This window comes from Nomascus leucogenys, chromosome 19, assembly GCF_006542625.1.
Source record: "Nomascus leucogenys isolate Asia chromosome 19, Asia_NLE_v1, whole genome shotgun sequence".
In the NCBI taxonomy this organism is placed as follows: domain Eukaryota; kingdom Metazoa; phylum Chordata; class Mammalia; order Primates; family Hylobatidae; genus Nomascus; species Nomascus leucogenys.
In genome coordinates, this window is record NC_044399.1 from 60,296,411 (window position 1) to 60,322,174 (window position 25,764).

General features: G+C 46.3%; 1 protein-coding gene across 1 annotated transcript in view; it reads left to right on the forward strand.

Annotated features, from left to right (window-relative positions):
* RGS9 (regulator of G protein signaling 9) overlaps nucleotides 1-25,764 on the forward strand; it is an 89,406-nt gene that overhangs the window by 37,414 nt on the left and 26,228 nt on the right. The window contains exons 9-13 of the mRNA XM_030800297.1: nucleotides 3,138-3,200; nucleotides 14,802-14,831; nucleotides 15,694-15,755; nucleotides 18,379-18,492; nucleotides 21,953-22,068. Of these exons, the coding sequence (XP_030656157.1) occupies nucleotides 3,138-3,200; nucleotides 14,802-14,831; nucleotides 15,694-15,755; nucleotides 18,379-18,492; nucleotides 21,953-22,068 (385 nt within the window). The remainder of the gene's footprint in view (nucleotides 1-3,137; nucleotides 3,201-14,801; nucleotides 14,832-15,693; nucleotides 15,756-18,378; nucleotides 18,493-21,952; nucleotides 22,069-25,764) is intronic.

The window sequence follows — 25,764 nt, forward strand, 5'->3', positions numbered from 1 at the left end:
GTGCATGTATGTGAGCATGTTTTTGTGTATTCATTCTCATAGTGTTATAAAGAAAAACGCAAGACTGGGCAATTTATAAAGGAAAGAGGTTTAATTGACTCACAGTTCTGCATGGCTGGGGAGGTCTCAGGAAACTTACAATCATGGTGGAAGAGGAAAAGGCACGTCTGACATGGTGGCAGGCGAGAGAGAGCGAGTATGTGAAAGAGGAACTGTCAGACACTTATAAAACCATCAGATTTCATGAGAACTCACTATCATGAGAACAACATGGGGGACACCACCCCCATAATCCAATCACCTCCCACCAGGTCTCTCCCTCAATCCCTGGGGATTATGGAGATCACAATTCAAGATGATATTTGGGTGGGAACACAGAACCAAACCATATTAATGTGTGTGTGTGTGTGTGTGTGTCAGGACATGCGTGTATGTGAGTGTGTGTGAGTGTGCATATGTACATGTGGGAGTATGCGTAGGTGTGTGCATGTATGTGAGCATGCGTGTGTGAGTGTGCCCGTGTGTCAGGGCATGTATGTAATGTATGTATGTGAGCATGTGTGAGTGTGCATATGTATGTATGAGAGTGTGTGGGTGTAAGTGTGAGAGTGTGTGAACGTGCCAAAGTGTGTGTAGGAAGTCTGCCTTCAGTTATGCAGGGGAATTTCTCCATACCAGATTCAGGGGGCAACTCCTAGAACCCTTTTTGGCAAAGACACTGACTCTGCCGAGCCCCTGCCATGTGAGGTTAGATCCCATGGTGTTATCCCTTCAAGACACCTGTCTCAACTCTAATTTATCCTTTGTGTGATTAATTGCTGAGTGGCTACCTCCCCCTTGAGACTGGGAGTGCCTCAGTATACCTGCTGGGGAGCAGTGGTCTCGGGGCACACTCACCATGGGCTCCCCAGGGCTCAGCACAATGTCCGGCACATAGGAAGTGCTCCATAGATATTTGCTGATCAAGATCCACTTGTAACAACTAGGGTAGGGATGGCCGTTCCCTTTCCCTGTCCTCCTCCCCACCCACTTTCTATTGCCTTTTCCTTTCTCTTCCCTGTGTTGTCTTGTCTGCACATATTTGCCTGCATGGTAGCCCAGTGAGCTAGGTTGCTAGATTTAGCAAATAAAATACAGGAAATTTGGTTGAATTTGAATTTCAGATAAGCAACAAATAATTTTCATGTAAAATGTATTTTGTATATTTAGTATAAATATATAATAAGCATCAAAATATTGGGACAGAAATTATTTGCCATTTATCTTAAATTAACTGGACTTCCTACATTTTATCTGGCAGTCTTACGTCTGAGCTAGAACTCAGTCTGATCCCATGCATGAGGCTGAATTTGATGGCAAGAAAGCCCAGTTGCTTCCCAACTCTCTGCTTCGTGTAGCCAACCTTGTTGGTCACATGTGCTGAGCAATGGGTGGATGCCCGGCATCACACCTGCATCAAGGGAAGTGAAAGACCCAAATTATTGGCCTCAAAGAGTCAGGGAGTTAAGAGAGACCAAGTAAGATTTTCTGGAGAGTTGGGTTACCTGCTGGCGAAGGGAACTAACAGAGATTACAGCCCCGTTTTGGGCCATTCTTTTACATATGTAATCTTAAAATGAATACAACCCCTTGCTCAGCAATAGCTACCTTCTGTGGAGAGCTTCACATCCTATCTTGTTAAATCTTCACCAGAACCTGCCACGTAGGAGGCTTCTTCTCTTTCTTAGAGAGGTTAGCGAGTGCTGAGACAAGGAGTGTTTTCCAAGATCTTCTGCACAGCTGGGAAGTGGCAGAACCAGGAGTGGCACCCAGAGGTGACTGACAAGCCTGGACTCTCCCAAAGCACAGCTCTGTCACTTCTCTTTTCCCGCCAAGCCCAAGATGAAATCACAGAGTGTGGGGAAGGAGCACTGTGGGGAGAGTTAGGAAGCCCATGTATTAGTCTCAGTGAACTCTTTTGGAGCCTGAATGTTACCCATCCATATGCCCACTCACTCATCCATCCATCTACTCATTCAACCATCCGTCCATCCATCCATCCATCCATCCATCCATCCATCCATCCATCCATCTCTCTCTCCCTCCCTTCATCCATCCCTCCATCTGTCCATCCCACTATGGTGCTGAGTTTGTCATCCATCCATCCATCCATCCATCCATCTCTTCACCCATCCTTTCACCATCCATCTACCACCAATTTACCCATTCATCCATGCATCCATCCCTCTGTCTATACATCCCACTGTGGTGCTGAGTTTGCCATTCATCTGTCCATCCATCCATCCATCCATTCATCTCTTCACCCATCCATTCACCATCCACCTACCACCCATTCATCCATCCATCCCTCCTTCCCTCCCTCCATCCATTCGTACACCATTCCATCCCTCCATCCATCCATCTCACTGTGGTGCTGGGGATGCCATTCATTTGTTTGTCCATCCATCCATCCATCCATCCATACATACATACATACATACATTCATCCATCCATCCTTCCATCCTTCCATCCCTCCATTCATCCATCTCACTATGGTGCTGGGGATGCCATTTATCTGTCTGTCCATCCATCCATCCATCCACCCATCCATCCATCCGTTTATTCACCCACCCACCATCCACCTACCACCCATTTACCTATTCATCCATCCATCCACCCATCCCCCTCTCCTTCCCTCCTTCCTGCCACCTATCCAGCTCTGGTGCTGGGAATGCCATTCATCTGTCTGGCCATCCATCCATCCATCCATCCATTTACTCACCCACCCATCCACCATCTACCCACCACCCATTTACCTATTCATCCATCCACTCATCCATGCATCCCACTATGGTGCTGGGGATGCCAACCACCTGTCCATTTTTCCATCCACCCACCCACCTATCTACCCATCCTTCTCTCCATCTGACCTTCCATCTCACTATGTTAGGTGCTGGGGATACTGGGAGGCAGAACAGCCCTCATGAAGCTCAACAGCTCACCTGGAGGGTTTACACCCACTCAAAGCTTCCCGTGGGCTAGGCCAAAAGCTCTTCTTAGCTTGATCTCACAATTGGCAGATTAACCGAGACCCACAGTTAACCAGAAACTGGAGACTCTCCCTGTCATGACCTTATGTTGTTTTTATTCCATTTAGCCTGGAATGGACAATGTGCTGGACTATGGCCTGGACCGAGTGACCAATCCGAATGAAGTCAAGGTAAACCAGGTATGTCTCTGCTGCATAGTTTGGGTAGGGCCTAGGTCGGATTCTGGGGCTGGGAAGGTGTCCACACATCTATTCATGTCTGTTAGGGCAATGATATCTCCTCTTTGAGACTGCCAAAGAGAGGAGGACTGTGGGCTCTGTGGACTCAGGGTTGGGGGAGAAGTGGGGCCATGGCAGGGTGCTGGGTGAGTAGAAATTACAATTGAAGACAGACAGAGGCTGTAGAGTGCAGGGAAGAGCTAATGGGATCTAGATGGCTGGTTTTCAAACTTTTCTGAGTCACTTCCCCCTTGAAAATCTGATGAAAGTTATGAGCTCATTCCACTCAAAGATGCACAGACAGACATTCTGTACACAGTTTCAGCCAGTTCCTTGATCCTGAGGAGACTGTAGACCCCCAGCCTCAAAACTCTTGAATCAGTTTTGGATTTAACCTTAATCCACATGACAGGACCTGGAATCTAACACTTTCTTTCACATCCCAGTGGAGTGGGATCTTTGTAAAGATTCTCCAAGCAGGTTTCATTTAAAAAAAATACCCTTTCCTCAAATAGGCCATCTTTCATGATGGATAGCCAATGTCCTATGAGTATTTATTTATTTATAGAAATATAGTTCATAAGCTGTTGAGCCCATGGCCCTATGGACATTTTGGGCCAGATAATTCTTTTTTTTCCTATTTATTTATTTAATTCATTTATTATTTGAAACAGGGTCTCACTCTGTTGCCTAGGCTGCGGTGCAGTGGCATGCTCACAGCTCACTGCAGCCTTGACCTCTTGGGCTCAGGTGATCCTCCTGCCTCAGCCACCCAAGTAGCTAGGACCACAGGCACATGCCACCATGCTTGGCCAATTTTTGAAATTATCTGTAGAGACAGTGTCTTTCTATGTTGCCCAGGCTGGTCTTGAACTCCTGGGCTCAAGCAATCCTCCCGCCTTGGCCTCCCAAAGCACTGAGATTACAGGTGTGAGCCACTGTGCCTGGCTCAGATAGATAATTCTTTGGTGAAGTTTTCCTGTGCATTTTAGAATCTTTAGCAGCATCCCCAGCTCTGCCCATGAGATGTCAGTACCTCCATTCCTCTCCCTGCCCACCTAAGCCCCAGTCCTAACAATCAAAAACGTCTCCAGACATTGCCCAATGTACCCTGGGGAGGAAGTCAACATTACTCTGGCTGAGAACCACTGATTCCAATGAACCAGCCTAGATCCATTTAAACAGATCTTAGATGGTTTCATTGCTTTCTGTCAAACATTGTCTTTGGGTAGCAAGGGTCATCATCTCTAGCCTAGGGTGCATCTATAGGGCTCTGCAGAGCCTTAAGGCATGAGTGGGGGCCTATAGGGGTGTGCAGGGGAAGGAGGAGGGTGGAAGTGGGAGGGGAAAGAAAAAGGAGCCAGAAATGTTAGCAAGGCAGCTCTGGGACAGTGTTTGCTTTTGCTCCCTGGAGAGGGTCACCGGGGGAGTCATTAGGTCTCTTGTCCACAAGCTGGAGAGACCCTTCCTTTGATACACACAGGGCGCAGTCAGCCTTAACTCAGCTGTTTCCAGGGCAGCCTTTCCCGTGTTCCCCTTGTCAGAGAACAGATCACTGCTGAGGCCTTGTAGGCTTGGTTGCCATGGAAACAGAATCCTCTAGTAAAAGACTGAACCTGGGTGGAAGGTTTGCTTTTTTTTTATGGCTAACTAGCAGCTCTGGAAACCTCTTTCCTAGGGAGGAGAAAGAGGGTGGAAGAAGAAAGCACATCACTCATTCTGACATGGGGGGTGGGAACCAAGGGGCACCCATCCGTGACCCAAGCCAGGATACTGCTTAGCTGTGTGTGTGTGTGTGTGTGTGTGTGTGTGTGTGTGTGTGTGTTGGCGGGGGGGTTAGGCACGACCTTAACTTCATCCATTTGAGAGGGAAGCTAAGGAGCTGAGCTGCTCCATCCTGGGAGTGAGTTCCGAGGAGGGTGACCAAATTACTCTCTTTACTGAGGAGGCATCTTTGTGCCCCTTGGCCTTCAGAGCCCATTTCCTGTGGATGTGGATGCTGGCAACACCCTCAGCCCAGAGCCCAGTGGGCAGGCTGGGTGTGCAACAGAGGGTGCCTTTGCCATGGTGGGGTGTGATACGGGCTGTGTCTCTGCTGTTGTTTACCGTTATCTTCTCTGTCTCTCTCTCTCTCTCTTCCCAGCTATCTATCTATCTCCTGTCTGTGCACTCTGGCTGCTGTGGAATAAAGTATTAAGAAGAATAAAGAACTGCAATTCTCATGCATGCAGAGCCCCTTCCAGCCCTCCCCTCAGCCAGCCCCAGCGTGCTGTGGTTTATCTGTCTGCAACATTTTCCACTGTCTGCGAGTCCCCTGTGTTCCCGGGTTAATCTGCCCTGAGAGAAGAGGGTTGCCAAGAGCACGAAGCATCTCCATGAAGACCTGGGAGTGCAGAGGCTTTGGATTTTTGTCTCACTTCAGAGAACTCACGGTGCCTGAGCTGGTTTGAAGAGAGGTCATTTTGAGAAGGAATCAATCCTTCATTCTTTTTTTCTTTTCTATTCTTTTTTTTTTTTTTTTTTTTTTTGAGATGGAGTCCCGCTCTGTCACCCAGGCAGGAGTGCAGTGGCGCGATCTCAGCCCACTGCAACCTCCGCCTTCAGGTTTAAGTAACTCCTTGCCTCAGCCTCCAGAGTAGCTGCGATTACAGGCGTGTTCCACTACGCCCAGCTAATTTTTTCATATTTTTAGTAGAGATGGGGTTTCTCCATGTTGGCCAGGCTGGTCTCGAACTCCTGACCTCAGGTAATCCACCCATCTTGGCCTCCCAAAGTGCTGGGATTACAGGCGTGAGCCACTGTGCCCAGCCATCAATCCTTCTTTTTAAACTTTTATTTTAGGTTCGGGGGTTACATTTCAGGTAAATTGCATGTCACCGGAGTTTGGTGTACAGATTATCTTGTCACTCAGGCAATAAGCATAGTACTCATCGGTAGTTTTTCCATCCTCTCCCTCCTCCCACCCTCCACCCTCAAGTAGGCCTGGGTGTCTGTTGTTCCCTTCTTTGTGTCCTTATGTATTCAATATTCAGCTCCCACTTATAAGTGAGACCATGTGGTATTTGGTTTTCTGTTCTGCGTTAGTTTGCTTAGGACAATGGTCTCTAGCTCCATCCGTGTTGCTACAAAGAACATGATCTCATTTTTTATGGCTGTGTAATATTCCATGGTCTATATGTACCACATTTTCTTTATCCAGTCTACCAATGATGGGCATTTAGGTTGATCCCATGTCTTTGCTATTGTGAATAGTGCTGCAGTGAACATAGGCATGCATGTGTGTTTATGACAGAATGATTTATATCCCTTTGGGTATATACCTAGTAATGGGATTGCTGGGTCAATGGTAATTCTGTTTTAAGTTCTTTGAGAAATCACCACACTGCTTTCTACAATGGCTGAACTAATTTCATTCCCACCAGCAGCATATAAGCTTCCCTTTTCTCCTTGCCAGAATCTGTTATTTTTTGACTTTTTAATAATAGCCATTCTGACTGATGTGAGATGGTTTCTCATTGTGGTTTTGATTTGCATTTCGAGAATGAGTAAATTCTTGAGAAGATGTATCTGTTTTCCCCAAATAGAGGCAAGTAACCGTAAACCATAAGGAGGAAAGTCATTAGGTTGGCAGGTGTCTCGGGCCCTGGGTGGCCCACTCCCACTGGCTAATGGCAGCTGGGAGGGACTGGCCAGGGGCCGGGATCACACTCTAGAAGTGAGTCCTCTTTTAGCTCCAATACCTTGAGGCATACGGAACTCCCAACTCCTCCACCTCAGGAGGTGATGGGGGCAGGGGCCGCTCATGGCAGGGTCACTGCCACCATTTAGGGATGAGGGCAGTGCCGGGTGCTGAAGAGACCCTCGACATTGGCCTGAGCCCCAGCTCTGCCACTTCCGGCCCATGTGATCTTGGGCAAGCTCTTTCGTGAGCCACAGTCTCAGTTTCCTCGTCTCTAACACGGGAAGCATGCTAGTTCCTTCCTCAGAGGATTAAGTGGGATCACTTGTGTGTAGTGTCTAGAATGCTAATCAACACGTAGCGACACTCCACACACAGCTGGTATTATTCCAATGTTGTCATGCTGTAAGAGAGAATTTAGGGGACTTGTAGACCTCAGACTCCATGGTAGGGTGCTGTACCTAGCCAATTTCCTCTTCTGCCTTTTCACCTTCTCATACTTCTCCCCCAGTTGGAGGTGGAAGGAGGGGTTACATGCCAATTTCAACCTCTCTGCCTACTCCAATAAGCAGCTGCTCAGAACCTCAGTCTACACTGGCGAGTATACAGATCTTTCGGTAAAAGGCAGAAATATGGCCTCCCAGTATAAAATACTGTGCTCTGCAGAGGTGCTCAGCCTGGAGCCCTCAGTGAGCAACACCCCCTCCCCACACCATATGCTCCCATCAATAGGGGACAAACTGCTTTCTTCTTGTGGCTTCTGTGTGACCATGGCTAGCTGAGGGAAGGGAACGGGCTGATGTTTGCTGACAGTTCCCTGCGTGCCAGGCATGGAGCTGAGTGCGCCACCCTTTGTAACAGCTCAGCTAAGAACCACTTCTGCGTTATGAGGTAGATGGCCACGTTGACCTCCGTTTCACAGTTGAGAAAGCAGGCCGAGAGAGAGGGTGGCTCCCCCAAGGACACACAGCTGAGAAGCGGTGAAGCCAGGAACTGAACCTCAGCTGATGGCCGCCACAGTCCACTCCACATCCTGCCCGATGTTTTCTAATGTCCTTATTGTGGCTTTTAGAAGTTTTTCTGGATTTCCTGAAATCCATTAACAGAGACAATGTCAGTTTCCTTTTTCACGTGAAGAAAACAAAATAGAGAGACATAGCCGTTTGCCCAAGGTGACGCAGCCAGGATTCAGTTACGTGTTTCCGGTTCTGTAGCTCATGTGCCTCCCTGATCCAACCGCTGCTCCCCTCTCCACCCCACAAGGCCTACATCCTGCACCCAGGGCCGGCTTCATGGGCAGGGGGCTTGTACAGCCGCCCAAGACCCCACCCTCAGAAGGACCCTTGTTTGATTTAATGTTCTGTTACCATCTCAGAATTCCTTACACCTTTTTTCTGAACAGTAAACCTGCATTTTTATTTTGCACTGAGCCTTGTAAATTGTAAGCAATTCTACCTCTACCTGACGAGGTCGTACCCGGCTGGAAGGCTATTTACTATTTACACATGATCGCAATCTTGAATTCAAGACTCCTTAGATAGCTGCACCTCCTTAATTTTTTTTAAATCTATCTATCTATCTATCTATCTATCTATCTATCTATCTATCTAATCTATCATCTATCTTCCTACCTATCTATTTTGAGACAGTCTTGCTCTGTCGCCCAGGCTTGAGTGCAGTGGCACAATCTCGGACCACTGCAACCTCCACCTCCTGGGTTCAAAAGATTTTTATGCCTTAGCCTACTGAGTGGCTGGGATTACAGATGTGTGCCACCATGCACAGTGAATTTTTATATTTTTAGTAGAGACAAGGTTGTGTCTTTTTGGCCAGGCTGATCTCAAAATCCTGGCCTTGAGTGATCCGCCTGCCTTGGACTCTCAAAGTGCTAGGATTACAGACGTGAGCCACCACGCCTGGCCTTTATTTATTCATTTTGAGACCAGGTTATAAGACTATCTAATTTTTGTATTTTTAGTAGAGATGGGGTTTCACCATGTTGCCCAGGCTGGTCTTGAACTCCTGGGCTCAAGCGATCCACCTGCCTTGGCCTCCCAGGGCGCTGGGATTACAGGTGTGAGCCACTGCGCCGGGCCCCGTCTCTTTTCTTGCCTGCTTTGCCTTAACCACTTGTGTTTCTGGATGTCCCGGTTTCTGACTTTAGACCCCCTCTCTGCTCTCAATGCCAGTGCTGCCCGATTCCTCACGGTTCTCCCCATCTTGCCTTTGGCTCCATGGCTTGCTTAGCCCCCACCTGAGTTTCTCTGCAGATACCTGCCTGGCTACCCCATCCCAAGGTCCTTGCTTATTTCTCCCCTGCACTCCTGCCAGTGGCCTGACCCCTTCTGCCCTGTGACAATTGTCTGCACCCTCCATCCGGGGTTCGCCAGTCAGCCAGCCCAGAGCTATGTAAACGACAAGTCTAGATGTGTCCCTATTTGGGCAACTCTGCAAGGGAAAAATAAGAAGTTGTTAGAATGCTAAGAATGCAGAGCATCCAGAGATTCCTTAGGCAGTCTTCCTCCTGTAGCAAAATGTGTCGCTGAGATGAGGCATAAAGAAGTGGCTTCACTCCAGGAGGGCCGGCAGCTGAGAAAGGAAGGAAGGTGTGTGTGAATACCAGGCTGGAAAAAAACCCTTATTTCTTATTTTATCACGAGGTGGTTTTCTTTGAATTGCTTAGAATTGTGTGTACTTTTTTTTTTTTGTAACAACTTCACTTTAACATAATGTTTCTTATTGCCTTCGGCTAAGATATAATATTGATAGTAGGTTTGAAAGACTTAGCAAATAAAAATACAGGATTCCCAGTTATGTTTGAATTTCAGATAAGCAGTGAATATCTTTTTTCGCGTAAGTGGGTCCCAAATATTGCCTGTGAATCCTGCATTTTATCTTATGATGAGGGCTTAAATTGTGCCACGCACGTGCTCAGTGGTGGTGTAGTAGCCCTAATGAATAGGCACTGTGTGTGGGTCTCTGCTATGTGCCAGGCACCTTATGTCTATTATCTCATTTAGTCCCTCTTTTTTTCTATTCTCCTTTTACAAATGAGAAATTAGAGGCTCTGAGATGCTGAGCAACTCGTCCAAGGTCATAGCCAGGAAGTGGTAGGACTAGGATTTTCACCTTTGTCTAACCCCCAAAGCCCATATGCTTCTATTTCTTTTTTTCCTTCCTCCCTTCCTTCCTTCCTTTTTCCTCTCTTTCCTTCCCTCCTTCATTCTGTCCCTCCCTCCCTCCTCTCTCTTTCTTTTCTTTCTTTCTTTCTTTCTCTTTCTTTCTTTCTTCCTTCCTTCCCTCCTTCCTTCCTTCCTTTCTCTCTCTCTTTCTTTCTTTCCTCTCCTTCCTTCCTTCCTCCTTCCTTCCTTCCTTCCTTCCTTCCTCCCTCCCTCCCTCCCTCCCTTCCTTTCTTTCTTCCTTCCTTCCTTTCTCTCTCTCTCTTTCTTTCTTTCCTCTCCTTCCTTCCTTCCTTCCTTCTCTCTGTCTCTCTCTCTTTCTTTTTTGAGACAAGGTCTTGTTCTGTCACCCAGGCTCCAGTGCAGTGGTGCCATCGTAGTTCACTGCCACCTCAAACTCCTGAGCTCAAGCAATCCTCTGGCCTCAGCCTGCAGTAGTTGCTGGGACCACAGGCATGTACCACCATCCATACTCTTTCCTGAATCTCTTCTCCACTACTCTCTCCAAATCAAATTGTCTCTTCACCTTTTAAAAAGTTCAGGACTCTTTTCCCTTACTGTCCCCTCTCTGCACACACTCCTAGAAGAGCAGAGATCCCTGTATGTTAATCTAGAGGAAGCAGATCCCATGGACGGCTGCTTTTTCCAGGTTCATAATTTATTGTATAAATTGAATTATCACATGACAAGTTGACATGAGCTTCTCCAGGCATGAGAACTAAACGGCTGAGGCACAGACAGTTTAGAATCCATTATATTGCTTTCACAGCTGGAGTTTTTTTAGATCTTGACTTGAAGTGAAAGATCATCAAAGCAATGCCTCCATATGTGGCCAGTACTCAACTCATTGTACTTGTGAGCGTCTAAGAGTTGAAATGTATTTTAACGCCTGGAATTGGACATCAGTTTCTGGACCTGCCATGATTGCAATCTAGCCAAAGCTACACATTCCGCAGCCACTGTCCTTCAACGTACGCAACCTGGACAGCTATTTTTAAAGCTAGAAATACAAACTAAAATTCATGTGGACAATCCAAGGTAAAGGTAGGAAAGTGTCACCTTCCACCAAATCCTATTAACGGAGAGCAGGCTGCAGTTCCATTCCCAGAAGGTAACGGGTAATCCTGGGAATCAGAAAACAAAATAGAAAACTACAGCACAGAGGCAGAGCCCTAGGGAGATAATAAAATCAAATGAAGTGAACAGGAGTATACAAATTGTAAACCCCTAAAGACTGAGATAATGGCCCTAGAAGCAAGTATATTAGGCCAAAGGGAGACCCCCTAGAGGAGGAATGAAAATGAGCATGGCAGAAAGTCCTGCAAATACAGCTCCCTGTGGAGCCCAGAGAACACCAGGCAGCCAGGATGCATCTGTGTGCGTCCACTCAAGAGCCCTGGGCCCCCAGGTTCTGGCTGCAGAACAATGGCTGACAGGCAGAAAGCTTGATGCTGGGGTCTGGACACCTTGGAGGTGCTTATGACACTGGCTGCTGAGTGTGGGCCTAGCATGATTCTGGTCTTCACCATCATGAGTGTTAAGGACAGAGTGTTTCTGGTACTTGTATTTTGTCTTGTGTTAGGGCTGTAGTTCACTTTTGGTTTATATTTTATTTATTTATTTATTTATTTATTTATTTTGAGATGGAGTCTCGCTCTATCGCCCAGGCTGGAGTGCAGTAGTGTGATCTCAGCTCACTGCAGCCACCACCTCCTGGGTTCAAGCAATTCTCCTGGGTCAGTCCCGCCTCCACCCCACTCCCCCCGCCAAGTAACTGGGATTACATGTGTGCATCACCATGCCCGGCTAATTTTTGTATTTTCAGTAGAGGTGGGGGTCTCACCATGTTGGCCAGGCTGACCTTAGGTGATCTGCGTGCCTCAGCTTCCCAAAGTGCTGGGGTTACAGGCGTGAGCCATCATACCTGGCCTTGTCTACATTTTAAATTAAGTGACTGGACAGAGTCATTCCATCCTGTAGCACTCTTAGATTCAGGGCAAGGAAGGAATGGGAAGAGAGCAGGCTAGGAGGAGAAAGTGAACAGGATCAGCGATTTTGTGTTTCTCAACAATTGCTCTTCAGCTTTGCAAAGGGAACAGGTGAATTTGAATCCTGGCCCATCCAATTACTGACCAGGAGGTGTTGAGAAGGTTACCCACAACCTCTCAGAAGCTTTGTTTCCTCAGCTAAAAATTAGTATAATAAAATCTCCTTACCTTAAGCTTTGTAAAGGCTCAAAGAAGTGTAAATTGCTTCGCAGTAGTCGCTAGGCAGTTAGCATTATGTAAAGCTCCCCCTTTGAGCAGAGGGCATAGACCAGTAGATGCTATTCTGAATAACCCATTCCAGCAAGGCTCCAACAGAAGGAAGTAATTATAAAGTATTAGATTTAAATGTAAGTCCCCTCTGGCCCCAGGGTCCTTTTCTACCTGAAATGAGGCATCTTCTAAAACAGTGCCTTATGTTGAAGGAGAATGGGATCAAATAAGTATGATTGCCAATGCATTTGGATCATTTGGGGAGTGCTTTCAATTGTTTAGTGGAAAAAAAATGCTCTTAAGCTTAGAAAATGTCCCCATTCTTCTAGGCCCCGAAGCATGCTGAAGTCATCATTTATTACATATTTGCTGAGCATCTACTCTGCATCGGACATTGTGCTAGGGAAGATAGACCGGGCCCCCTGCCCTTAATGGTGCCTTCATGTTGATTCATACATTAAACAGAGTCACACAAATAAGGATAAAATTCAAATGGTGATCAGTGCTATGAAGGAGGAAGTCAGGATGTATAAAAGCCTAAAACATAGAGAACTACGTGAGCCTTACCTTTCTGCAATAACTCTTCCTAATCCCCTATGCAGGAAAAAGATTTCTTGTGAAAAGCAATGATAGAAAAGCAATCCAGGGAAGCAAAATGAAACCCAGCCTGAGTTAGAAAAGAGAAACCAGTATATGACATTCTAGACTGGACTCTCCTTTACTCCTTTTCAATGGGCTCATGGGCCAGTGTTGATTTTGCTGACTGCCTCAAAGGAAGTAGTGTCTTCCTCAGACTTAACCACTCTTTTCCAAGTGAAGACTTGGGTGGGTTAAGCAGCACGGATATTAGCAAGGCAGGAATTAAGAGGGTCCGCATGAGGCTGGGTGCGGTGGTTCACGCCTGTAATCCCAGCACTTTCGGAGGCCAAGGCAAGGTCAAGAGATCGAAGTGATCCTGGCCAACATGGTAAAACCCCGTCTCTACTAAAAATACAAAAATTATCTAGGCGTGGTGTCGTGTGCCTGTATTCCCAGCTACTTGGGAGACTGAGGCAGGGAAATCACTTGAACTCGGGAGGAGGAGGTTGCAGTGAGCTGAGATCGCACCATGCACTCCAGCCTGGCAACAGAGAGAGACTCCATCTCAACAACAACAACAACAACAACAACAGCAACAAAAAGAGGCTCCTCTTGAAGTATAAGAGTCAGTACCAACCAGCCCCTGGACACAACCAAACCTAGAAGAACTGAGGCTGGGATCACCACCTTGCCCAGCCTCCAAGAGTTACATGGAGCAGAAAAGCAGTGCAGAGGAAGCACGGCCCACTGCAACTGCAGATCTATGTATTTTAGCCAGAGATAGATCTGAATGGTTTCCAGGAGCTTCTAAGAGCCTGAGCATGAAGCCCCTCTTGGAATTGTCTTTTCTTTCTCTGCCTTAACTCAAAAAGTTGAGAGGGGACACCCTGAAGCTTATCCCCAGTATGACCCTGCTCCAACAGCTTCAGCAAGGGGATGGGGCCTGATTCCACAGGGCAGCTCAACTTGGGGACTCAGCTTGCAGTCCATGCTCGCCTCAAGCCTTTCCATTATGTGCTTTATTTTTGGTAACATTGGTTTATTTTTCAACGTATATTATTGGTCAAATTGTTATGACTACTTGGGGAATGCATCTCACCACTGCTTCAGAGCTCTCCCCTGTAACAAAGGAAACCAACAGCCAAGCACTGTGCTAGTTTTTCTATCTCTTCTCTCTCTCTCTCTCTCTCTTTTTTTCTTTTTTAAGACAAGGTCTTGCTCTGTTACCCAGGCTAGAATGCAGTGGCATGATCATGGCTTACTGCAGTCTCAACCTCTCGGGATCAGGCAACCCTCTCACCTCAGCCTCCCAAGTAGCTGGGACTACAGGTGCACGCTACCATGCCTGGCTAATTTTTTTGTACTTTTAGTAAAGACGGGTTTTCGTCATGTTGCTCGGGCTAGCCTCGAACTCCTGGGCTCAAGCAATCCTCCCTCCTCAGCCTCCCAAAGTGCTGGGATTACAGGCTTGAGCCACCGCACCTGGCCTTCCCCATTTTTCTCTTAATCCATATCTCAGACAGGAATCTGTATCTCTCACTCTACGGATCATTCTGTAGGCACTATGCTAAATCGGCACCAATTCCAAATTTAGTCCTTAATTCATCTTGGCCTTTAGGCGAGCGAAGTTACAGTGGTAAGTTATGCTCGTTCGCTTACCAAAGCTCTTACTTGGTATTTATTCCCCAGGGATTACATAGAATAGAGTGGAGGCAGCAGACATGGGGAAATCCTATCTTTTAAGAAAGAAAAAATGGGCATTTTTCTCATGGGGAAGGATTTTTATTTTTCAAATGGGTGTTCGAACTGTAATGATTTCATGACATCTGCTTAACGGTTTTGTTTCTCTGTTTTACAGAAACAAACAGTCGTTGCTGTCAAAAAAGAGGTAATTAGTCTTACACTTCCAGTGAAGAATGGTTTTAAATCTTCTAACAGATTATATGTACTTTGTTTTACCCTCTGCACTTGGTAATGAAATGAAAACCACGTGCAATGTCCAAACAATTATTTCCAAATTCATGGACAGCACAGAGTGACGAAGCATCTTTTGTAAGCTCTGGCTGGGGCTGAGGCTGACACTCAGGGTCTGAAAAACCCCTCGAAGGCACAGAGCTGAGGGGTGGCCAGAGAGGACTGTGGAACCAATGCTGCAGGCTGCAGAGACTCTATATCCCCAACGTGGCCCCTGCGCTATCATTACAGGGCCAGAATCTACCCAAGGTGGCAAACTGCCGATTTTGGCAAATCTCATGTCTGAGGCCCAAGACAGAGTCCTGGGAACCATGGGGCATTGAGGTGGGATGTGCGGTTAGCTATCTGAACGTGGAGGAAGGTGGTTGAGGAGGGGATAACTTGCTTTGGCCAATGCTGCAGAATCAGGAAGTTTAAGGATGTGTCACCTGTGGTGGGGACCACTCTCTGCTTCTGTCCGCCAAAGGCACGTGAGGGAAAAGCCAAGTGTTTGTCCCAGTGTCTCAGCTGAATGCTCCTTAGAACTTTTTTTTTTTCTGCTGATGCTTTTTCCCAGACTAATGCATAATGGCTGAAGGAGGCCACTGATTTGAAGTCTGTGGTCATCTGTCCACTGTGGGCCTGACCCACTGGTACTGAGGGGGCTGGCTCTGGGCATGGAACGGGGTGCGGCTCTGGGTAAATGGCTTCTGGGTTTGGAGGCTGTGTGTAGTGATACTGAAGGGTTGGGAGGGGGGTGGTGGTTGAACGCCTTCTGACAACTGTGTCTCTTCCAGATCATGTATTACCAACAGGCCTTGACGAGGTCCACAGTGAAGTCTTCCGTGTCCCTGGGAGGGTATGTCCCTGATTTGTTGAACTTGCTAAAGTCTGAGCAACAGGTAGACAAGAGGAGAACTTCTGCGAACTCAACAAGTCCTGGGCTGACAGACCGAAGACTCAGCAGAACTGGGAGGGACAAAACCAGGCTCTTGGGGGCTTAGTTCCTAATTCATCTCTCAGGATAAGCCTCCGGGTCTCATCTTGGGTTAGGCAAAATCAAGGGTAGGTGAGGTTCTAGGAAAGACTGTTATGTTTCTTGGAATCCACTAATGTGTGGATGGGGAAGGTGGAAAGAGTTGGAAGTCCATGGGCTGAAGACCCTGTGAGGATCCAAGACAGCCTGGGTTCCTATCGTTACCCGTTCCAATTCATTAGGGGTGTGTGAGTCATGTTTACTGGTTCCACGTGCTACTAAATGTCCGTTGTTCATCTTTGATTTAAAATCCCATTAAGATAAATTGGACATTTATGTTTGATTTATTGAACTTTCTGGCTACCTTGACCCAGCCCCCCATAGGATATCATCTAGGAGACGAGAAAGAGCTGAGCGCCGCCTCCCACATGCAAGCAGTTATTCCTTTAAAATGCAGAATTTATTTTAGGACTGCATTGCTAACTCTGGGATTTTCCTGTACACGTGAAAATAAACGTGGCTTATTCCTGGGAGGCACGATGTGACTAATCATGTATTCTGACTGTGTAAGACTCAAGTCATGGTACTAATTGGGACTGAAGATGCTGTGTTTTGTTTAGTGCCTTCCTTCAATATGGTTAAGGGTTGGGCTCTTGTAAAATTTTTTTACATCTTCCTATGTCCCCAGTTTGCAAAAATGCCACCTGCCTGAGAAAATATGCCCTGACCCCACCCACATTTCAGTGACTCTGCTGCTGCTGAGCCCTGATCCCAGCTGAGGAGAGCACCTGTGTACTCAGGGGCATTCACTTTGGGTTATAATCATCATCATTGTTCTATGATAAACTCAAAACCATTTACTTCTGTGTTCCATAAACCCAGTTTCATGAAACCAAACAGAAAGAAAATGGAAGGAGACCCAAGGATATTTCTTAGACCCACTTTCCAATTTTTATTTGTCTCAGGACCTCATTACCGTAATTTTGACATCATTAGTGTTTTGACCCGTGAACCAGTTTTTTTTTTGTTGTTGTTTCTGTTTTTTTCCTCCAGCTTCTCCACTGGTAAAGGTCTGGGCCCGTCGAGGTGGCTCATGCCTGTAATCCCAGCACTTTGGGAGGCTGAGGTGGGCAGATCACCTGAGGTCAGGAGTTCAGGGCTGAGGTCAGGGCAGATCACCTGAGGTCAGGAGTTCAAGACCAGCCTGGTCAAAATGGAGCCCTGTCTCTACTAAAAATACAAAAAATTAGCCAGGCATGGTGGTGTGCACCTGTAGTCCCAGCTACTTGGGAGGCTGAGACACAAGAATTGCTTGAACTCAGGAGGAGGCTTCAGTGAGCTGAGATAGCGCCACTGCACTCCAGCCTGGGAGACAGAGCAAGATTTTGTCTCAAAAAGAAAAAAAAAGGTCTGATTGTCAACTAAGAGAGTCTTGGGAGAGAATAAGCCAGAGGGCTTGAGTTCTGAATAGAATTGCAAACCTAGTGCTTGTCTCTAAGGTACCAGTGGTTTATCTCCAAGGCATGGATCCTGTTCTGTCCAAATCTCATGGCTGAGGGAAGACTTCAGGACAGGTGCATTTCACATTCACTGTGGACACAATTCCCCACCTATGGGGAGGAGGCACAGCAGGTTTTCCATACCCAGACAGCAGGCAATACATTGACTCAGAAGGTCTGACTCAACTCAAGGGAATTAGCTCTTTTTTAGAAAAGTCTTTTAAATTGACACATAATTGTACATGTTTAGGGGGTACATAGTGATGTTTCAATACATACAATGTATAGTGATAGGATCAGGGTAATTAGCATATCCATCATCTCAAACATTTATCATTTGTTTGTGTTGGGAGCATTCAATATCTTCTTTTCTGGCTATTTGAAAATATATAAAGTAGAACAGAGGTTACTACAGACTGGGAAGGGAAAGGGGAAGGGGAGATAGGGAAGTATTTGTTAAAGGATAAAAATCTAGGCCGGGAGCGGTGGCTCATGCCTATAATCCCAGCACTTTGGGAGGCTGAGGCAGGAGGATTGCTTGAGTCCAGGAGTTGAAGACAAGCCTGGGCAACATAGTGAGACTCCATCTCTACAAAGAATAAAAAAAAATTAGCCAGGTGGTGGTGCATGCCTGTGGTCCATCTCATCATGAGGCTGAGGTGGGAGGATGGCTTGAGCCTGGGAGGGGGAGGCTGCAGTAAGCCAAGACTGTGCCACTGCACTCCAGCTTGGCTGTCTCAAAAAAAAAAAAGAAACAGGTACAGAGGAATGACAGAGGGGCTGGATGGAAGAAAATGTTTCATTCCACAAGTAGAATTGGGACTGATTTTGTCAAATACCTGCCAATCCCAAGGGTTATTTGATTCGAGGAAGTTTCTAGGAAAACAGTAATAAGTATGTCGCCAAATGACACAGGAAAGGAGGACAGGCTGGTCAGTTGACCTGTGCATTGATGTCGTATCTTGGGTGTCGAGCTTCTAGGAAATCATTTTCTGTTTGCTTTTCAGGATTGTGAAATACAGCGAGCAGTTCTCATCCAATGATGCCATCATGTCAGGCTGCCTCCCCAGCAACCCCTGGATCACCGATGACACCCAGTTCTGGGACTTAAACGCAAAATTGTATGTATTTTATATATTGGTGTTTTTTAAAAACCCGTTTTTGAGTTACAATTCACATGCCATAAAATTCACCCATTCAAAGCATACAGTTCAATGGTTTTTATTATATTCATAGAGCTACGATCAATTTTAAAACATGTTCATTACACAAAAAAGAAACCCTGGATCCCCTCCAGCCTTAGGTAACTATGAATCTACTTTCTGTCTTTACGGATTTGTCTATCTGGACATTTCCTATCAAGGGCAACAACTGGAATCGGAGGAATGACAGAGAGACTGGCTGGCAGACAATATTTCATTTCACAAGTAGAAGAGGAACTGATTTTGTCAGATACTTGCCAATCCCAGGGGCTACTCGATTCGAGCAAGTTTCTAAGAAGACAGTAATAAGTATGTCACTAAATCGATACAGGAAAAGAGGACAGGCTGGTCAGTTGACCTGTGTATTGATTTCATCTCTTAGGTGTTGTGCTTCTAGGAAATCTAGGAAAGGCTATGGGGTCTTTTGTGATGAGTTTTTTTTCACTTAGCATCATGTTTTCAAGGTTTATGAATCTTGTAGCATGGATCAGAACTTCATTCTCATTTATGGTTGAATCATCTTCACGGTATGGATGCACTAGAGTTTGTTTATCCATTCATCCGCTGATGGACGTTTGGGTGGTTTCTGCCTTTTAGCTATTATGAAGAATGCGGCTATGAACATTCGTGGGCAGGTTTTTGTGTGGGCATGTTTTCATTTCTCTCGGGTGTATATCTAGGAGTGGAATTGCTGAGTCAAATGGTGACTTAATGTTTAACAACAGATGGGTTTTGAAAATTAAAAAATCATATGTATGGCTTTGCATGTTTGATATCTAATTAGAGTAAACTTAAGTTCTGGGCAGGCAGGGCCCGAAGCCTGCCCTTTCCCTTGCCCTTTGGCTCTGTTTGACTGTTTTGAAGAGTCATTGCTCACTGGACCTGCACTCTTACGTTATTTGGAAGAGGGGGCAGAGGCAGAAACGCAGGAGAGTTCCAGCACACAGAGGGAGGAAGAAGAGAAGAGTGTAATGGTCAAGTTAGAGGGAGAGAGAGAGGAGGACAGGGGAGAAGGGACAGGCCTGAGTGTGTGAGGGAGGTGGGGTGATGGGAAAGGAGGGAGTGCCAGGTATAGGTCACAGCTTGGGTTAACGCTGTCGAGGCCATGAGAAACACACAGGTGACACTGACCCAGCTGGGTAAGCAGGCCTGGCCTGGGAGGGCCCTGATTCTCATCTCAAGCAACACTGGCTCCTATTCCATGTGGCCCACTCTGGGCAGCCAACTGGTTAAGGAGGCCACTCCTCTGGATTTGGGGTTCCCCTGTCTACTAAGGTCAACTGCAGAGTCAAAGACTCCAGAACTACCTTCTGGGGAGGCTTCCCTCATCCTGTTTGGGCTCTGGCTATTGGGGTGCTTCTCTGCAGCCCATGTCTGCCTCCCAGGGTACTGAATGAGAGAGGAGACCTGTGTCGGCCTGTGGACAAGCGTGTGCGGACGCTGGCTCTCCATGGAGGAGAAGGCAGGGAACCTGGCCAGGAAGAGGGTTGTCCTAGGAGGGCTTGGGGAGGACAGATGGATGGCAGCTGAATTTTAAATAAAATGGGGAGCACGGTGTTGAAGACAGGTAGAGGTTGCTGGTGAGAAGAAAAGGGTGTGTTCTGTGTAAGAACCATTGATCAGAAGGCACTGGGTGGGTGACAACTGGAACTCCCCACTAAAGTGGGAAGCCCTGTTCTTTTTTGTGGATCCTATATATGTATTGAACCATATATATATATATATATATACATATATATATATATTTATTTTTTGGTGCACCTATCACCTGAGCAGTATACACTGAACCCAGTTTGTAGTCTTTTATCCCTCACTCCCTTTTCACCCTTCTCCCCTGAGTCCCCAAAGTCCATCGCGTCATTCTTAAGCTTTTGCATCCTCATAGCTTAGCTCCCATGAAAGCGAGAAGTCTTGTTCTTAACGGTTTAGATTTTAGAACAGTGTTACAATGATTGGGGAAGCTTAACAAAAACATCAATGTTCAGGCCTTATCCTCCCAAACCTCTTATTTAGTTGGCCTGGGTTGCTCTCTCACCCCTAGCGGTGTTTTTTGAAAGCTCTGCTGATTTTCACAAGCAGCCAGGATCCTTAGGCTGGTTTAGAGCATTGATTCCCAGTGTGGGCCCTGGACCAGCGACATCCGCAGCACCACGGAACCTGTCAGACATGCGTGTTCTTGGGCCACACCCACTCCTACTGAATCAGAAACTCTGAGGTTGGGACCCAGCAATCTGTTTCAATGAGTCTTCCAGGTGATTCTGGTGCATGTGGAACTTTGCAAACCACTGTTGTCGTCACAACTCAGCTTCTTACTAATTATGTGAGACTTGGCAAATCTTTAACCTCTTTGAGCCTCGGTTTTCTTGACAATAAAATGGGATAGTAATACTCAACTCATAGTGTTCTTTTAAGGATTCAATGGTATGTGTGTAACACACCGTACCTCACATAGGACAATGTACTGTGAATGGCAGTTGTTAATGTTATCAGTTTTCTTATTGTTTTTACACTTGTTCTTATGGAAAGTGTAAAACCTGCTTGGCATGCTTTATCTTGGATCCTATAGGCATGAATTGTGCCTGGTTCTGGTCCTAGCTGCTATATCAGTGGGAAAAATTGTGTCAGGCACTTAAAACCCTAGTTTCAAAGGTCTGTGTTAGGTTTAGGAGAATTCCATAAGGGATAGGAGAGAAAACTGAGTCTTTTTCTGATTTTCTGGAATGTTAGATCTCTGCTAGCTGGGCTTGAATGTCCTACCTGGGATCAGGGAAATCTTTCCAAACAAGGAGGTGCAGTGGGACCTGCATCTTAGAGGAAGCCCTGAAAGGGAGTGCAGAGATGGCAAATGGGTCTACTCCAAGGCACCTGGCCTGAGGCAGGTATAGGAGGAGCCACCGGCTCCCACCAGAAGCCAGGGTGTGCCATGGTGGAGGGGCAGCTGTCATGGGTGATAGGCACCCAGCAGGTGGCAGTGATTGTAGCACCCATCACCAATGCTGCTCCAGAATTCTCTCCTGGTCCAGGTGGCAGCCTGACCCTCTGCCAGCCGGGCTCCAGGCTGTTACCAGGCCTTGGAGGAGGCATTTGAATTCGTTTGTCCTTAAGGCTAAGCGAGCAGGACCTGAGTGTGGGCTCCCCACAGTAAGCATCCTTCTCACCTCTGGGATGGTCATGTCTTTGATGTGAGTCCCAGGGGACTTGTCTGTGGCCGCATCTTCCTAGCAAGTGATTACTTGGCTTATATGTTGTGCAGGGGTTGGGAGGAGGAGGAGGATTGGATTGAGCCCTGGGCCATGAGACTAAAGGCCCTCACCCCAACCCAGGCCACCACCTGGCACAACCCCTACCTGTCTGGTGCATTTACAAATCATCCTTGCAGGGTGGAAATCCCAACCAAGATGCGAGTGGAGCGATGGGCCTTCAACTTCAGCGAACTGATCCGAGACCCCAAAGGTCGACAGAGCTTCCAGTACTTCCTCAAGAAAGAATTCAGTGGTGAGTCTTTGTTTAAAAAAAAAAAATTAAAATAACTTACTTTTAGAAAGAGTCCTTTAATATCTAGCCTAGGGTTTGGGGAATTTCTCAGCAGATGTTTTCAGAGCTTTGCTTATGCCCTTAAACAGTCGCTTCCTTTCACAGCTTTAAGAATGGGACCTGAGCCCAAGACTCGATCTTTCCATGGACTCAGAGAGGCCTCACCGTCTGGGGGAAAATTGCACCTGCTCACAGAATCCACATTCGGATCCCTCACATTTCTGAGGGCTCCATCCATGTGGATGCCCCCACTGTCACCCGAGGAGCCCCGGCTCCTTCCAGCCTCTAAGTATAATGAACCTGGAGGAAGGGAAGGGAGACAGGCAGGCTTTCCCTTTCTTTCTCTTTCTGTCTCCCAGCCTGATTTTCTTTTTTCTTTTTCTTTTCTTTCTTCCTTTCCTTTTTTTTTTTTTTTTGAGACAGAGTCTTGCTGTGTCACCCAGGCTGGAGTGCAGTGGGATGATCTCAGCTCACTGCAACCTCCGCCTCCCTGGTTCAAGCGATTCCCCTGCCTCAGCCTCCCAAGTAGCTGGGGTTACAGGTGCCTGCCACCACACTGGCTATTGTTTTGTATTTTTAGTAGAGACGGGGTTTCACCATGTTGGCCACACTGGTCTCAAACTCCTGACCTCAGGTGATCCGCCCTTCCCAGCCTCCCAAAGTGCTAGGATTACAGGCGTGAGCCACTGCTCTTGGCTTCCTGATTTTCTCTAGCTCAGTGGTTCTACACATTCAGTCTGCCTGGGGATATTTTAAAACATGTTTTCCTGGATCTCATCCCTAAAGTTGCTTTTAAATTGGTGGGGGTTGGAATCTCTGAAGTTTTGGAAACTCCCCAGATGATTCCAATGTGTGGTGATTGACAGCCATCACCTTAGCTCCTGGCCTGATTTCTTTAGGGCCTTAGGAGGATATGGATTTTAGTGGAATGGGCAGGGCCACATTTTATGTCTCATCTCTGAATGTCAACTCATGAGGGGCACTGTGGCTTTTTTTTTTTTTTTGATATGGAGTCTCACTCTGTTGCCCAGGCTGAAGTGCAGTGGCATGATCTCGGCTCACTGCAACTGTCGCCTCCGAGGTTCAAGTGATTCTCCTGCCTCAGCTTCCCAACTAGCTGGGACTATAGGCACGTGCCACCACACCTGGCTAATTTTGTATTTTTAGTAGAGACAGGGTTTCGCCATGTTGGCCAGGCTGGTCTCGAACTCCTGACCTCAAGTGATCCACCCCCCTCGGCCTCCCAAAGTGTTGGGATTACAGGCGTGAACCACTGCACCAGGACTGTGGCTTTTTAAACATACTGCACTTCCCGGAGAAGCATCCGCAAAAAATACGAGGCCAGATCAGAACCAGGCTGTGCATTCACCACCTTCATTGAAATATTTACCCTTACAGGATTCTTTTACTTCCTTGCTAAGTCCCCGGCCCTGGGGGCATCACGCCTGAGCCTTGACACTCGGCTGCTTACTACCCAAGATCCACTTGTCTGTGGCACTGCTCCAGAAACGAATCCTACTGGACATGCCTTTAGCCTGGCTGACTGCCGGATGCAGACTATTACATGATAATATGGATTGCTGATAATCCGTCTCCCTAATCAAGTCTAATTGCCACTCTAGAACGAAACCCAGAAAAGATGGATGGACTGGCGAATAAGTGGTTATAGTGCCATCTAGTGGCAAAGTGACAACATACACCCTGAGTTTATTTTCTCCCCGTCCACTCATTCCTTAGTGAGAATCCAGCGAAAAGATTTCCCTGCATTATTTCAACCGTATTATCAGCAATCTCCTCATGAGATTCCTGAGGCTTTAGGTATGAACAGGGAAGATAAATCATCAATTTGCTCATTTACTTTTTAAAAAGATTTTTAAATTGAAATATTATTTGCATATGATGAAATTAACTTTTTAAAAGTGTACAATTCAGGGGTTTTAGTGTATTCACTAAATTGTGAAACCATCATCACTAATTCCAGAACATTTTTGCCACACTAAAAAGAAACTCTTTACCCGTTAGAATCATCTTCTATTCCTCCTTCTCCTGAACCCCAGCCCTAGGCAACCACAAATCTACTTTCTACCCCTACGGATTCACCTCTTCAAGACATTTCACATAAACGAAATCATACAATATGTGACCTTTTGTCTTCTTTCACTTAGCATAATGTTTTCAAGGCTTGTCTGTGTTTCAGCATATAACAGCGCTTCCGTTCCTTTTTTTTTTTTTTTTTTTTTGACAAAGTCTCACTCTGTCACCCAGGCTGGAGCGCAGTGGCGTGATCTCATCTCACTGCAACCTCTGCCTCCCGGGTTCAAGCGATTCTCGTGCCTCAGCCTCCCAAGTAGCTAGGATTCCAGGTGCCTGCCACCATGCCTGGCTAATTTTTGTATTTTCAGTAGAGACGGGGTTTCACCATGTTGGCCAGGCTGGTCTCAAACTCCTGACCTCAGGTGATCCACCTGCCTCGGCCTCCCAAAATGCTGGGAATACAGCCGTGAGTCACTGCACCTGGCTGCTTGGTTCCTTTTTAATGACCCCACAATATTTCCTTGTTTGTATGTACCACATTTTGCTTATCCATTTGTAAGTTAATGAACATTTGGGTTGCTTTGACTTTTTAGCTATTATGAATAATGCTGCTATGAACTTTTGTGTACACATTTTTGTGTGCTCATTTAATATTTTTGGTGGGAAAACATATGTAACATAAATTTTACCATTTTAACCATTTTCTTTTGAGACGGAGTCTTGCTCTGTCACCCAGGCTGGAGTGAAATGGTGCCATCTTGGCTTACTGCAACCTCCACCTCCCTGGTTCAAGCAATTCTCCTGCCTCAGCCTCCTGAGTAGCTGGGATTACAGGCGCCCGCCACCACGCCTGGCTAATTTTTGTATTTTTAGTAGAGACAGGCTTTCACCATGTTGGTCAGGCTGGTCTCGAACTCCTGACCTTATGATCAGCCCACTTCTGCCTCCCGAAGTGCTGGGATTACAGGTGTGAGCCACCCGTGCCCAGCCGAAATCTCCTTCCTTTTTAAGGCCAAATGATATTCCCTTGTAGTCTGCACCATATTTTGTTCATCTATTCTTTTATTGATGGACATCTGAGTGCTTTCCACTTATTGGCTATCATGAATAATTGCTTATTTAATTTTACTAAGCAATCAACTGTCTTTTGCTATGGGCAAGATGGTTTACATGGCACTTGTTGTCAGATCGGTTATATTTTAGTTAAGAGCATCACTGGTCTGTGATCTCAGTCCAAAGAACGCCCTAAAGTTCATGCTGAAAAGGAAGGACCTCTATAGAGCTATGGGACAAATGCTAACTAGTTTAAAACTGTGCAGCCTTTTCTAATATGAAACACCCAGGAGCTTTTAAAAAATACAGTTGACCCTCTACCAACACTGGTTTGAACTTCACGAGACCACTTATAGGCGGATTTTTTTTTTCAGTAAATATATTTAAAAACTTGGGGGGATTTGCAACAATCTGAAAAAACTTGCAGATGAACTGCATAGCCTAGAAATAGAAAAAAGTTATGAAAAGGTATATCCATAAAATATATATGTAGATACATATCCACTTATGTGTCCATTGACTGTTTATGTTATTAGTAAGGCCTCTGGTAAACAGTAGGCTATTTGTAGT